Source organism: Macadamia integrifolia, chromosome 6 (assembly GCF_013358625.1).
Source record: "Macadamia integrifolia cultivar HAES 741 chromosome 6, SCU_Mint_v3, whole genome shotgun sequence".
NCBI lineage: Eukaryota > Viridiplantae > Streptophyta > Magnoliopsida > Proteales > Proteaceae > Macadamia > Macadamia integrifolia.
Genome location: NC_056562.1, coordinates 9,172,907 through 9,189,163, shown reverse-complemented (window position 1 = coordinate 9,189,163; position 16,257 = coordinate 9,172,907). Strand labels below are relative to the sequence as shown.

The following is a 16,257-nucleotide window of genomic DNA, read 5'->3' as shown; positions in this document are numbered from 1 at the left end:
GGTTCAACCAGTCTGACCTGGTCCGTCTCAAACCGGTCCAACCAGAGGCAACCCAACCGGGCTAGGACTGAACCTAGCTTAGTGTCGGCAGGCCCAGAGGCTGCTGGCCCATTGTCGGCGGGCCCACTGTTGGCTGGCCCATCCCAAAACTCTAATGGCATTTAATGCCAGACCAGAAGACATGGGCCTGTCCCTTGGACCAGGCCCAGCCCGCTAGGCCTGGCCCCCCTTTAGTCGAGGTAGCTCACCATAAAATCCAGAAAATGCTGGGTTTTGAGGCTATATAAACCCCTCATTTGGAGGACTTAGGGGAGGAGAAAAAAATTCTGAAAATAATGCCCCTGTGTAGATATTGTCCCCCTCTTTCAGGCGGTACCTTTGTCTCTCCCATATATTCCTTCTATAAGGAATTGCAATTCCCAAAATACCCCTACTCGGTCATATTTGCCATTCGGAGCATCATCATTCAAGGTGGCTTTTGGCACCCTTCGGCAGCTGGTTCTAGCCAAATGGACATGCTTATATTGAGCTGAGGTGTTCCCACTCAGCAGGGAAAATTTTCATAATTTGTGATTTATTTTGTTTCTTTCTTTAAGTTAGTGTTTGATTAGAGTTTTTATTTCAAAGGCTAAACATGACCCCATAATTGTCATGGCGTCGCCAAGGCGGCGATTTGGCGTCTTGGCGGAAAAAGAAGTTCATGGCAGTGCTACGATTTACGTGACTCACAAATGGTGGTCTTCATTGGCTGATAGGCGTCGTCATGGCACTGCCATGGACGCCAGGTCATGCCTGATTCATTAGGCGGTCGATTTTTTATAAAATGCAGGGTGATTTTGATAGGGCTATGTTGATTTTTGATTATTTGATGTTGCTTAATGTTGGTTTTATATGTTATAGGGTATATTATGTAGGCTTGTAGCATGCTAAATAACTATAGAGAATAGGGGAAAAAAAAGTAGCATACTAATAAATAACTTTAGAAAATAGGGAAAATAAAAAATGACACATGGACGATTTAACCACCATGGCAACGCCATAATGGGCGATTCATCACCAAATCGATTAGCCACCCCTTCACCGCCTTGGATCGATTTGACGCCGTGACAACTATGCATGACCCCTACTCGGTCATGTTTGTTTCTTTCTTTAAGTTAGAGCTTTATAAAAAATACTTATAAGTGTTATTTAATTCTCAGAATTTCATATATTATGCATTACAGTATATTTGATGTGTTCTGAAAATTTCGGAGCATAAATATTTTCTTAATGATGATTTTGCCCCTAGGGGTAGTTTAGTCATTTATGACAATATGAAGGTTTTGGGCTCGAATTGAGTTCCGTTATTTTGACAAGATGATAGATCATGATCTAATTCATAGATCTGAGCTATCATTTGATGATTTTGGTTTAGAAAACCATTTGTTTTGATTTTACCATTTTGCCCTCAAAAGGGTATTTTAGTCATTTATGCTTAAAAAAACAAAACAATCTGTTTTAAAATTATGAATAAATTTCGCTAGATCTATTTTCACATTTTTTTAATGATTTTGATATATTCCACCCATTTTCATTCATAGATTCACATTATTTTAAGGGTAATTTACAGCGCCACCCCTTGGAGAATGCCATTATTATAGGGACACCCCCTCTCTTTCACCAAATTAAACTCAGACCCCCTACCGTCAGTCTCTGTTAAGTGATGCTATGAAATGACATTTTAACCCTTATAAGTAAAACACCCTTATCTTATTATCCCAAAAATACCCCTCTCTTCACACGTATACCGTTTCATTATCTCTGTATCACTCTCTCTCCATGGCGATGCCCTTGAAATTGCAGGAGTCTTGAGCTTTCCCTTCATTCTGATAATAGCTATCGAAGGCATAAGAAGGAAAGAAATCTATGCAAAAAGTGCAGCCAAATTAGGGAAAACAAAGATAGAGAGACGAAATTCTTACCAAAGCTTGTAAATCCTGAAAACCGAGCAATCAATCCATCCCAATTAAGAACTATGATCAATACATACAATATCATATAAAGAGGGGAAAACCAAGACAAAGAGACAAGATTCATGCCAAAGCTTCCAAATCCTGAAAACCAACAGGGAAAAGAGAAGGTCTTCTTCATCAAATCAAAAATGGAAGGAAAGAGATCTATGCAAAAAGTGCAGCCAAAACCACATCGAAAAATGAAAGGATGAAGAAGCCTGCTCCGCGAGTCGCCGCAAGTCCCTCCACGGCTTCGTTCGTCGTCGCTGCCGCTGTTCTTCAATTGCCGTACTTGCATCCACATGAATGAAATCTTTGTCTTCTCTCTCCTTATTCTCTATACCACCGATCTTCCCATTCCCCATTTGATCTGAAGCTTTTATCACAGCAATATCCTTGGAGATGATCGGAATCAGAGCCGAGGTGAAGGAATCTCTGTTGTTGCTACCGCCGTAGTCGCCGGAAGGGGGTTCGTAGCCGCTAATCTGAAAAGCCTTGAGGAACGCCGGAAGGGTTGTGATGAAATCCGCCATCGTCGCCTTTGCCGGAAGGGTTGTGATGAAATCAATTTGGAGATTGCAAGTATCGATCTTGCTATAACCCCATGTCTTCAGAAGCTCCGCCGTGATTCCTTCCATGTCGCCATCTATCACCGCTTCCGCTGCTCTTCACGGAGATCGATCGTCGCTGCTCTTCACGGAGATCGATCGCCGCTGCTCTTCACGGAGATCGATCGCCGCTGCTCTTCACGGAGATTGGGAATGGGTTAGGTCTCAATTTGGGGAACAGGGTATAATACCGTAAATGGGTATTTTAGGTAGTTAACATTTAGAAAGGGTATTTTGGTATTAAAAGAGAAATATAATAGATGACATCAGCATATAAGGTATATTCCATAACAGTGACTGACGGTAGGGGGTCTGAGTCTAATTTGGTGAAAGTGAGGGGGTGTTCCTATAATACTGGCATTCTCCAGGGGTTGGCTCTGTAAATTACCCTTATTTTAATAGTTTGGCCCTCTAGGGGCATTTTGGTAATTTCATAATTTGATTTCCTAAAATATGATAAAAATCCAAAAATCATTTTAATTATTTTTAAAGCATATAATCATGCTTTGGCATTTTTTTTCAGGTGCATAACATATATAAACAAGTATACAACAAAAGTTTGGTCTAGGAAGACCGGTTTTGGCCAGGCGTTTTGGGGGTGCCTAACACCTTCCCCAGCGTAACCTGACACTTACCTAGAGATTTGGGGCAGATTTTCACCTTATCCATTAGAGTCATTTTCTCCCCTCAAAACGGGGAGACTTTTGTGGGTCCTAGACCTTGATCTACGTGGCGACTCCTTTTTTCCAGTTTACCCTCTTACGATGTGAGAATGATACATTTTTCATTAGCAGACCTCGTGAGACATTGATCCTTGTCCGCTCCCACGGGTCCAATCCTGATGATTTTCATCCATTGTACCTAGAGTGGCAACTCCACTGGGGAATTCGTTAGACTTTTTATTGACCTTAGTTTTGTGGTATACTTGATGTATTATACATATTTCTGTTTGTACATGATTGTTATTTTATATTTTCATGTCATCACTCTTTTGTATTGCACAAGCACAACAAGGTCTGCTTGAATCCTGTGACGTGGTCGTTGGAACCTATCTGTAGTCATGGGTAATCCACGATGAAGTTACACCTCTTGATCTTGTATCAATTGGTATATCAAACAGGGTAAAACCACGTACCTTTGACTCACTCTGCTAGCCCGGGTGATAGGTATATCGGTTCTCGAGTCATTACTTTTCGGCAAGGGTGTTTCATGTCTGTGTAGTAGGGCCAGTTTAGGACCTGAAATGAGGCAGAGTGAACACTATGAGATCGGCAGTGTGATTTCGGTTCTTTGTCAAGGGTGACCTTTTATGTCCTAAGCCTTTTCAGCATGCATCATGTACTTAGACATAAACCCAATGACTAGGATCAACACAACTAATGTACATTGATTGCGGTTCATGTTAGAACCCGTTGTAGTCATCTCTACCCATTTCAATCTATCGTTCACCAACGGAAGAATTGGATTTATCATTAACATTTAAGATGCTACTGTTTAAAACTACACTAGTCATTGGTTCCTACTACTGCACCGTATGATTGGTACCGTGGCTATATGCCAACACCACCAATCCGATGTGGTATGAGTCTCAACCTGGTAATGGTTTTACACATGTTATCTTGATGTTAAAGTTGGACCCAAATTTGTCCAACACAATTTATGGTGATCGATTCAATGTAGACACCTACATGGATGTTTCTTATATGAACCACCTTGTTTGATCTGTTGGTTGATAGTCTTTTCAACTTACGGGCACTTCCTTTCTGTATGCCACTGAGTTGATGCCACTCTCAGTTGAAGTAACTTTTGTTTGGTCTGGTCATCTTTGTTTGTGCATGCTTAACTTGTCATGTTCATGTAGGAGAGTGTTGTACATTGCAATCCTACCCTCTTCATTTATTCTTCTTCGGTATCATCCAGTACCATCAGTGTCTTAACAGTATTGGCCTTTCTCGTTTACCCTACCTAGTTTGTGGGATTGTGCTAATAACTTTCTGAGTTCAGTCTTCAGCAGTATTCGATGTCAGGGCCTCTTCAATGGTGGAAAATTTGAGCTCCAACCTAAGCAGCCTACTGTGGCCAAGAATCCCACTTTTGTCATCATCAACACAGATGGAGATCATTATTGTCACCTTAAGGCGTTGAACTATGGTCATTAACTTGATGAGTTCGGGTGACAAACTATGGTCATTAACTTGATGAGTATTAGTTTAGCTGGCTAACTTAAAATGGGTCCAGCGCTTGGCACTAATTTGAGGTGCACTATTGAGATTTAGAATATTTGTATGCGTACAGAATCTGATTGTAACGGTAGAATCTGTGTTGATGGAATACAGATATTGTGAGTGATTTTTATTGGGCCTAACAGGTGCATGGAGAGGCTTTTCTTTGAGCATTAATGTTATAGGTTGCTTTACCTAATCGGAGCTGCCTAGAAAATTTCATTCATCCCACTAAGTTGAGTTCCACACCCGAGGGTTTTACACTGTCTGGGTTTTGAGTCTTCAAGGGTGTTAGGAAGCCTTGTTGTTAAGTTTGTTTTCTATTACTAATGTTATCTTCCTTTGGGTGTTGTGTCAGTCCCAATTGGGTTTGCATTTGCGTCAGTCCCGTTTGAGTATTCTTCTCCTTGTCTCCCATCTCTTGATGATGAACCTTGCAACGATCCGTCGCCTATTTTCTTCAAATTAAAAAAAAAAAAAAAAAAAAAAAAAAAAAAAGGAAAAATCATGAAGAAAAGGAGAGTTCATCAGCGTTTCTTCATTCATTTTTTGTGCTAAAGCTTTGATAGTAAAAGATCTTGAGCTTTCCACACATTGGATCCCTTTCAAAGAGCGCGGGGCTTAAAGGGAGATTTCACCTCATTGAGCTTATTAAAGGAGGCCATCTTTGGCTGCTAGTTATCCATAAATATCCTGAAACATTAAAATCCGCTAGTTACCCTTTTGGGCCTTAGCCTCTTCTAGTCTTCTTTGAAAAGCCCGTTTTGGCCAACCCATAGTTAAGTACCTTTGCACATATTTGGTCCTACCAGTCTCTAGGGTTTGATTAGGAAATATTTTGTATTGTAGCCCTATGTTGCTGGGGGCAAAGAAGAAAGAGAAATGGTCTGATGCATAAGGAGTCATATATAGCCTTGTCCTTTTCTGCATTAGCATTGTACCGACTAATTTATAAGCTGATGCATTATCTTACTCAACTTGCATAACATATTCTTCACCAATTTCTTGAACTTTGCTATTAATCAATTCAAAAAACATATTTGCACTTTGAGGCTCACTGGATGCATCAACATAATACCATAAAATAAATCCCATTTGGACAGTTAACGAGGAAATTAATTAAGTGTCTTCCTCTTTTATCCGTCCACCTATCAGACATAAGAGTGTACCCATACTGTTTCCAATACTCTTTATATTTATTCTTCATCTCTGCAATTCTCTCCTTTGCTGCCTTTAACAATGGCACCCTCACTTCATTATAACTTGGGGGCTTTTATCCTAACCCATATTATGCAGTAGATTCCGCCATCACCTCAAACCTCCCTGACTTAGGAGCATTGAATGGAATACCACACTGGTAAACCCAGTCAGCAATGTGATTATCAACTCTCTTTTTTTCTTCCACTGATCTAAGCTGGTTCTCTATAGTTGTTTGAGTAGGACCTTTAAGATGTCTGTCAACAACCACTTGCTTAGGAGTCCGTCTAACATGAGCATCCATGGGGCCCTTTGTGGCTGAATGCCAACTTTCTTTCTCTTAGCAGCTGTCCTAGAGCTAGGAATAACTCTAGTAGTTGTAAAAGAGACCTACCAGACTGTCTTTACCCTTTAACATCTATATGGGTCTCAACATCAACATCAATATCACCATCATGGCATCATCATCCAAAATTTCTTCTATTTTTTCTTCCTATTACGCATAAGAGCTGCATTCATCTCTGTAGCAATCGTTGTAGTTATCTTGGTGCACTTCGCAACATCCCCATATCCACCCACCAAATTTTGCTTTATTATTTTAATCCTATATTTGAGATCTTTCCCGCAAAGAATGCATGTAACAAGGTTCTTGTCTGATGTATCTGGAAAATACCCATACTTCCACCCAGGGTCTTTTGATTTGGCCTTCCTGGTTGGATCTTTGCCTGGATCACATGCAACAATACTTAAATTTTCACTCCCACTACTACCACCAACAGTAGCATCCATTGTAACAAACAATCTAAAAAAAAAGTGTCAAAGAATGAAATAAACAATACAAGTTAATGACTTAATAAAATAGTTAGGTAACTAGGAAACTCAGAAAAATTAAGCCATAAATTTTACCTTCAATAAATGAGTGTAGAACAACTAATCATTAAATTTTAAGGCCTTCAATTAGATATTTAGATCCTCTACTGGAACCGGTGCACTTCAATTTCGACACCAAACCATGAAATACCCATTAATCATTTCTATTTCAACTAATCGAATACATGGTAAGGGTAAAACAGAACAACAGCTAATATCTCACACATTCTTGTAAAAATGTTGCCTTGTATAGTGTTTTTAAAGGGTTGTACATGATTCTTATCAGGTCTCCAACTCAAAATCACATTTGCAAAACTGAAAAATACAAGAGTCAAGTTAATGGATTTCATGATAGTTACCTGTTGATCAAGCTTAACTGGGTTGTAGTGAGTTTAGTGACAGATCCATGACTTCTGATTGGTGGTAAACATGCAGCTGAAGCATTCACTTTTTCCAACCAGTCACTGTAGCACTTCCATTCTTTTTCCAAGTTTCTAACTAATCACTGTATCTCATGGTTGTGTAGAGAAATGACAGCTACAGCCTGCAAGCACTTGAGCTGTTGGGTAATGGATTAAGACATTAGAAACTAAGAAATAGAAAGAGAGTTTGATGCTGTAATTACAGTTGTAGCTAATGCCCATGCAGACTACAGAGAAACAACGAGGGAAAAACAATGGAATGGAAGAAGAGAAGAAAAACGAAGGGCCAAAAAAAATGTGGAAAGGAAGAAGAAGAAAAAACGAAAAGAAAAATAGAGGAAAGGAAGAATCGAACGAAAAAAAAAAAAAAAGAAACAGAAGCCAGGAAGAAGAAAATAAAAACCAGAGGAAAGGAAGAAGAAGAAGAAGACGGCATACTTTGGGCTGAGCAGTAACTGCTGGAGGCACACTCACCGGGGGATCAGAGGGAGGTTGACGGAGCCGTCAAAGAGGAAGGAACTATTGTGATCTTGTCATGCCTGTCGGAGATCTCCAACAAGAGGATTGAAGAAGTCGTGTGGGACCGAGGGTTTTAGGCTTTCAGCTTTTAGGGTGTTAAGACTTGTTCCCATATAGCAATGTGTATGGATCCAAAATATACCTGCCAATAAGAATGTTAAAAAAAAAAAAAAAAAAAAAAAATCGGTATTAATAATTAAAAAAGTAACAAAAAAAAGTACAAAATAGCGACTAACTTAGTCTCAAATCATAATAAGGCGTCAAAGGCGACGCCAAATCAACCTTGGCGGGCGATTTTCGAGACTCCACCTAATTGTGCAACTGATTTGCCCGTTAAAAAAAAAATGCCAGGATTGACAACTATGATGCACTTTAAAATAAGCTTGACCGAAACATAACTTTGTCATTCAAAATCAGATTTAAGTAATCTTAGGCTTGTTGGAAAGCTGGTTTTTTGCTCTACCTAATACAAAATGTCTCATGTAAAAATAAAATCATTTGACCATTCAAACTTATTATAGGACAAGTACATTTCTCTAAATATTGATTTTTATTGACATAAATGTTGATTTTTGATGATTTGATGTGACTTAATGTTGATTTTTGATTACTTGATGTAGCTTAATGTTGATTTTTTTATAATAAAAGGTATATGTAGCACGCTAAATAATGTTAGAAAAAAGGGAAAGTAAAATAACACTTGGTCGCCTTGGTCGCCTTAAGGTGGGCATCTGTTGATCAACTCCAGTTTCCAGGAGGAATTCATGAGAGGCATGCATTCAGCAGGGATTCAATCAGATGTTATCCCGTAAGGGATTTTCTATCCGGTTCGGTCCGGGGTAAACATTCAAAGTTGTTGCCTAAGTGCTTAGGCAGCCCTCCAACACCTTGGTTTGCCTTGGCGCCGTGAAAACTATGCTTGAAAGCCTTTTCAAGCCTCTGAGTAAAAGGGGCTAAACCTTGTATATCTGAAGTTCTCCACACCTTCTTTACTTGAAGAGTCTTACCTCCCATTCTTCTTTTAAATGCTAGTTAATACATTGGCAAATGAGAACCATATACTATTTCTTTATACACTTGGTGAAGCAGGGTCAGGAACAACGAATCTTTTTATGATAAATAGATCCATTTTGCAAGTTCGTTATTACGGGTAGTTCCTTGAAAGAATCGGACTGATGACGTATAAAATACTTGAATTCTCAATGCCTGTGGCTAGGAAATTTTTCCTTGCCAGTGCTCTTTAATGAAATGTCCATTCTCCAGTACTGGCTCTATGGGTCTGTAAATAACGTTCAGGGAAGAATGTTTGATTGCTGCTACAACCTAAGGAATGGCTTCCCCATGGCTGTGCAGCTTACTAGAGTTCTAGGATTTTGATGATCCCTCTCATTCCCTTGGCTATGCATGGGATGGGATTTCCTTGCCAATGACCTTGAGATTGTAAGCTCAGAGGTTGTTAAACTGCTCTGCAATAGTTTTACCTTGAGGGCCAGAATCTTTTTTATCAATGATTTTATATTTAAGTATCTGTGGTTTCTCATGCTGTGCATATTGTTTTGCACTGTTAGGTAATTTTGATTAGTTTGAGAAAAGAGTCCAATTTCTTTTTTTATCCTGTCAGTGCAAATTGATCTTATGGTATGCTACCATTCCTGATGCAAGTTCCTCCAAATGGAAATGAATTAGATAAGCCTGTGAGCTAACCTGGTTTATTTTCTATTTACAGTATAGGATGCATCCAGAGATAAGCCAGTTTCCTTCCCTGCACTTTTATGAAAACAAATTACTAAATGGAGATCAGATGGGTAGTAAGTCAGCACCATTTCATGAGAATGCATATCTTGGACCATATGTATTCTTTGACATTACTGATGGCCAGGAACATCATGGGAAGAACTCTGGATCATTATCTCTCTATAATGAGTGTGAGGCTGATGCCTGTGTTGAAGTTTTAAGGTTCTTAAAGAAGAGGTATTTCCTTCTAAAAGGATAACCCATCTGTCTTTGGAAGTTACTGTGAATAAATTTCTTCTAAATGTCATATCTAATTCTTGGGCAGGTACCCATCAGAGTTTGTTGGTGGAAGAATAGGCATTATTAGTCCATATAAAAGTCAGGTTTCTCTCCTGCGTTCTCGTTTTTCTAGTGTCTTTGGACCTAGTATCACTGCTGATATGGAGTTCAACACTGTGGACGGTTTTCAAGGTCGTGAGGTCGATATACTCTTGCTTTCTACAGTGAGAGCTTCAGATTTGAGTTCTAATTTTAAAGATCCTGGGATTGCCTCAAGCACTATAGGCTTCGTTGCTGATGTAAGGCGGATGAATGTTGCTTTAACAAGGGCCAAGCTCTCCTTGTGGATTTTGGGTAATGCAAGGACACTGCAAACAAACCAAAACTGGGCCGCTCTTGTCAAGAATGCTAAAAGTAGATATCTTGTTATGTCTGTTGCGAGGCCCTATGAACACCTGTTTAGGAAGCCTTTCTCTGCTTCTAGTAAAAAGCCTGTCTCGTTCAGTTCTGATTCTCATTTGAAAGATCCAAAGCAGAGTGAAAAGATCAAAGAAAGCAGTAACTCTATTGGGCAAAGTATTAGCAGCTCTAATGAAACCAGGAAAAGGGAAACAAAAAATGTAAGCACTGATTCTGGAAGACAGATAAGCAGAGCCGGAGATGATGGAAACCATAATTTTTCGAAAAAGAGGGAGTGCTCATCTGATATAATTCCAAAAATCGGCAACAGATCCTTGAAGGGTACAAAGTCAAATACTGAAAAGCGGGTGGATGTCCAAGGAAAAAGCAACAAGAATGGCCAGAAGCAAATTAACCTTGACAGTGATTTGCACACTATGAAGGTGAAAGCCACATGTGAAAATCCAGGAAGTGAGAATAGTCAATCCCATAAGCAGGAGGAATCAGATTCTAACAACAGAACTTTGAACTTGGAAGGGTTAAAGGGAGTGGTGGAATCTTCTAAGCATGATTCTGGTAAGAGGAAGTTAGGAAGCTTAGTCCCTGCTGCAGAATCTGTCCATCTAGAGAGGGAGATGAATGACGGGATGCTTGTTTCTAATGCAGCTGATGCACCCAAAGATTTAAAAGAAACAAGAAAGCAACAACGTGATGCTGTTGATGCTCTTCTATCATCTGCTTTGATATCTTCAAAGAAGCCTGAAAAATCATCGAAGTCTGCTCCTCTTAAAAGGCCACTTTCCCCTACTATCACTGCAAGAGGCACCATCAGGCCTCCCAAGTTGAGGAAAGGCAAGTCTTTGTACTTGATTTTGCTATGTATTGAGAAAACTCTTAGTTTCAGGTGATTGTGTTTACAAATTTGAAGTAGAAACTCATGATTTTGTAGCTAAACCAGTTTTGTTTTGATTCGCACCCCCTGCATAACTAATAGGTTGAACCGAAACACTAAACTCTGAACCCTAAACACTAAATCCTAAATCCTAAACCCTACACCCTAGACCCTAACATTAAAAGGTGGCCCTGATCCTTTATTTTCCTCTCATAAGTGTGCATTTATAATATATTTTGTGCTTACAGATGACTGAATACTTGGTAGTCTGTGCTTCTGCAATGATTGATCTGCAAATGCAGTTCGGAAAAGTGGTGTTTCAAGCATAATGCTATTTCTTGAATTTTCCGACTTTTTTTTTTCCCTTTGCATTTGGATGGGGTCATTTACTCAAAATCCATATTTATTATACATCTGAATTCCCATATGGCACAAAACATGATACTGGATCTTGCAGTCATTCAAGCAACCTCTCAATTTTCTAAGCAATTAGAGGCCAGAGGATGTAAAGCAAAAGGCAGGTTTCATGGTTTCTATTTAGCTAGTTCAGTTCCATTTGTTTCAAGAGAAATATTTTATAGGGATTACATGAAAACAAGATTAAAAGCAAAAAATAAATTTTATTGCTGTAAAAGCCAGAAATTATTTTACTAAAGTGCTCCCAAAATTTTGAAAAGTGACTTCCATTTCAAATTTCTGGATGTGTTTTAGAAAACGTGGTGACATCTTGGTCCATGGAACATTTGCACCCATGGAGGACAGCAATCCCATCATTTGGCTGGATTCTTGATGTAGTAGTGTTATCATGGCTGGGCCAGGCAGACCCAATTTAGAAACCCGGGCTGAGACGAACTGGATCTGAACCAGGATTTTGGTTCAGTAGGGATTGGTAGGGAATTTACTTTTATTTGGGGTATGTATGTGATTTGACATTTATTATTTTGTTACTAGTCGATAATTAAGAGGTTGGGTTTAGTTAGTGTTGCAGAATCGAGGCTGAACTAAGTTGATCCTTCTAGCAATCTCGACCAAGACGAACCGGGTCAGGTTGGATCTTCTAGGATTTATTTTAGTTGGGAAAGATTGCGTTATTTTATTTAATAATTATAATATTTTATTTTGGGTGCCTTATTGGTACCAGAAGAAAACATATGGGTTTTGTAAATTTCTCTGGTGTTTGTCAGATGTGGTGGGCTTATCTATAAAGTCGTATCTAGGTATGCTTTCAACTATTAATAATGTTCGTTATCTTTGCATACGATGCATATGCTATCATGCCATCATAAGTCCACTTGCTTTGTGTTAGTGGTGCATGTGCATTGTGTGTGCTCTAGGAGTTGTGTGTTGATTGTATAGTTTTTAATGCGGTGTTGTGTGTTCGGGTTGTTACTTTCGTGCTTAGCGGGGCGGTGAAGAATCCGTTTGCTCATTCCTCCTTCCATAAAAGTAGGTTGGGTGATGGATTGTCTTGGTGGTGGACGTAATGCATGTAGGACGCTTTGGCTTGCCAATCTATTTTGGTACATCAAGTAGACAGCCGATACCTTATTAAAGTCTGTTGTAATAATCCTATGGCTGATCTATAGTGGAGCATCAGGTAGACTAGCAGGTCAATCTTTTTGAATGGATCCTTGCATTCATCCTTGCTTGGAACCTCCATGTAGCCATTAAGTTGGGATAAGGCCTTGCTTAGAACTTCCATGTAGCCAACCCGATACTCTCTGCTCTTTGCCCTAGCTCCCCTGACACCATCGACCTTAGCCACTCTCAGTCTCTTGTTACCTCTCGCACCTCTCTCACGCAATCGCCTCCCCTATCACCCTTCTCTTCTTTGTTGTTTCTAGGTCTTTGGCTATGGACACTTAATACATCTCTTCTCCTCTATGAGATCTGTGCGTTGAACCCTCTCCCTAGTCCCTACTTTTTTCCTTCATCTCATGCTTCCCCCTCTTTTCGCACCTCCTCTACCCCTTCTCCTCTTAAATACCCTCCTACCTCAGCCCTCTTTATGACCCCTACTGTCTCGGCCCATCCTCCAATTCACTCTTCGGAGGCCCAACCCTCTATCCTAGCTCTTCCTACCTTCCCTCTTAGGCTCACCTATCCAATTCCTTCCTTACTGCTTGGAACTCGGCCTAACTGGGACTTGTTCCACTTCTCTGAACCCGATCCAGATGGGCAACCCAACAAATTACTTGTTGGATTATCCATCTGCCCACGACCTCATCTCCTCTGTTTTCCACCCCCTGCTGCTCCCTGTAGGCCCATCTCCACCCGACGATCCTCTTCGGTCCCCCTTTTGGTGCTCTCCCTTCGGAGATCCCTACATCTCCTCCCTCTCCCTCACTGCCCTTGCGAGGCTGTTTACCTCTTCTTTGACTTCTTGGTTGGTTACCCTTGCAATTCTGCCTCCGTTGCCTTCCCCTGCCGTGAGCTCTTTCCGGCAGGGCCATGCCATGCTTTCCTTAGCAATGCCACACTGCCATTCCCCTACCTTGACCTCCTTCTGCTAGGGCCATGCCACGTCTTCTCTAACTTTGGCACGTCCTTGCTTTGCTCCCTCCCGAGTTGAGCTCCCTCCATCAGAGTCTTGCCACGCCTATTCCTGCTCTGACGCACCATTTTTCTGCTCCCCCTTACCATAAGCTTCCTCTGGCAGGGCCATGCCATGCCTCCTTCAACTTCAAAGCATTCTCTAATGGCCCGTTGTGCGACTCCCTTGCGGCAGGGCCTTGCATCGTCAGCACCCCCGTTAATCCTGGTGAATTCGACACCGCCTTCTCCTCCCGCTCCTTCTGAGCCCTAGCCCCCTCCCCCTGCGGGCCACAACGCGATCTCTTTGACTCCCTCCCTCGCCACGTCTGCCCCAACCTTCCCCTACTGTGAGCCTCATCTAGCAGGGCCCTGCCACGCCTTCCCCAACGGTTCCTTCCCTTGTTGTCGATCCCCTTCAGCAGGGCCATGCCACGTCCTCTGGGAGTCTCTTGCCCTTGCCTCTCTTTGTTGTGCACCCCTGCCAGCAGGGCCATGCCACGTCTCCACCAGCATCCGCTATGCCTAAAGCTACTAAGAAGTCCTGCTCGGTCATGTCATCCTCCTCCAAGACTTCCTCTAAGAAGTCTTTGATGCAGCAGCGCTCCAATGGATCGACCCAAACCTGCTCCAGAACCCGGACCAAGACCCAGATCAAATTTGGGTTCCAAGTCACTGATTTGGGTTCAGGGTTAATAGAATATTCTAGGATTTTATTTTATTTTGAGGATATTTGTTATCTTTTATTTTAGGTTATTTTGGGGTAGCTATTAGGTAAGTAGAAATTCTCAATTTTAGTTTATTGTGTTTCTATTATATTTTAAATTAGGAAGCTTTTTCTATGTTAGATCAATTTCATATTTAGCATTTTCGTTTTTTAGTAATTCTTTTCCTACTTATGTAAGGCCATGGGCCACAATAATTTAAGTTGATTAATGAAAAAAAAAAAGTGATTGTGATCCCCCCCTGCGTGGCTGTCTTCTTCCCCCTCTTCCTCTTTTTCTTCCCTGCGATGTCTCTTCCTATCCCCTCTTTTCTTCTTCATCTTTTCTCTGTTATTCTTCTTCTTTGTTTTCTTTTCCCTACCCTCTTTCTCTGTTTCTGGGCAATAGCTGCTGCCTTAATCAAGAGGTTCGATCTGCCTCTCTCTCTCTCTATCTGTTTGGGCTGAGGTTATGAACGAAGGAAGCCCTTTTCTAGGCAACCAAAACCCTTCCTGTGATGTGGAATAATACCTTCAAGAGCTGAACCTGCAACTACCATTTCTCCTAAACTTCAGAAGGTTGTAATCTAAACCCTGCTTGGTTTCTTGAGCTATACTGGTATGGGTCGACTCAGGATGCCTAGGCAACCACAAATCTGGAAGTTTATAGCTCTTTGAGGCAGATTCCAAGGGCTTCTGTTCAAGTTCTTCTTGGTGTTCAACCTCATAAAGTGTTGCTTTATCTTTTGTAATATCTCATTAATACCCTTCTCTTTCTCCCATATTCTTCACTGTCCTACTTTTAAATCTGATTCCTAGTTTACACTTTCTACTAGTGCTTGTAAACCAGTGGTTATGTCTTGAAGTTCTAACAAATTACAAGTCTGCCCCCCTTATGATCTTCAATCTATTTACAGGATTGCCACTCGATTGTAAACATCAACATATATATTGTTTTTCCCCCTAATCTTAGTCTTAAGTGCTTAAGTTTTTAAGTGGGCCCACATCCAATCGGGTTGGTTTTCTTGGGGCCCATCGGCCCAGCATTAAGTCTCCCCACCCTCAGAAAACCTCTGTGATGAAACTGTCTACTTCTAAAACCACTTCCTCTCCCCCCCTTCCCCCCTTCATCCTCTCTCAACCCCCATTTCTCACCAGCCTCTCCCCTCCATCCTCCCTCGGCCCCCCTTGATTATTAAGTATCGTAGGCGCCATCATAGAAAATATGCTTCTCGTCCTACCCCTCCTCCCAACCTCCTTAAGGTCATTTTTCCCCTCACCTCCCTCTCCAATGAAATGCTGGTCAATTTGGAATGTCCGCGGGCTCAACTTGCTGGCTAAGCATGTTGAGAACTGTACTCGCCACAAGGACTCAAGATCAATCCTTTGCTGCCTTCTTGAGACCAAAGTCTGAGAAGCGAATGCTCCTCGCATAGCCTCTTGTATTGCCCCCTCCTGGTCCTCATCCTCCAACTATTCCTCTTGTCTTGTCCCAACAGGGGCATTTGGATTCTCTGGTACCCTTCTAAGCTTCTTGCGTAGCCTCTTCCATTAACCCCTTCCATTTCTGATCATTGCCCAATCTCTCTTTTCGTCCAGCCTTATATTTCCTTCGGCCCGGAGCCTTTCAAAAATTTCAATATGTGGACCCCTTATTCTGGTTTCCTCCTTATTGTCCAATCGTCCTGGCTTAAGCCAATCAACTCCTCCTCCCCCCTCGTTGCTTTGCTCGCAAGCTGAAAAATGTCAAATTTGCTCACAATGATTGGAACTTTTCCACCATTGGGATCTTCTCTTCCTTGAGCAAAAATCCCATATTTTTTTTGGATGAATAAATAATTCATTACCAAGAAGGGAAGAATATACAAAAGGGTAAAAAGGGGGGGGGG

General features: G+C 41.1%; 1 protein-coding gene across 4 annotated transcripts in view; it reads left to right on the top strand.

The window, feature by feature from the left end:
• Nucleotides 1–16,257, top strand: part of LOC122082032 — a 122,698-nt gene that overhangs the window by 91,092 nt on the left and 15,349 nt on the right. For 2 of the 4 annotated variants that reach the window (XM_042649533.1, XM_042649535.1), the window contains 2 exons: nucleotides 9,556–9,800; nucleotides 9,889–11,093. The exons of 1 other annotated variant lie outside the window; for it this stretch is intronic. In XM_042649533.1, coding sequence (XP_042505467.1) covers nucleotides 9,556–9,800; nucleotides 9,889–11,093 — 1,450 coding nt within the window. The remainder of the gene's footprint in view (nucleotides 1–9,555; nucleotides 9,801–9,888; nucleotides 11,094–16,257) is intronic. One more of the 4 variants, XM_042649534.1, reaches the window with a different exon arrangement.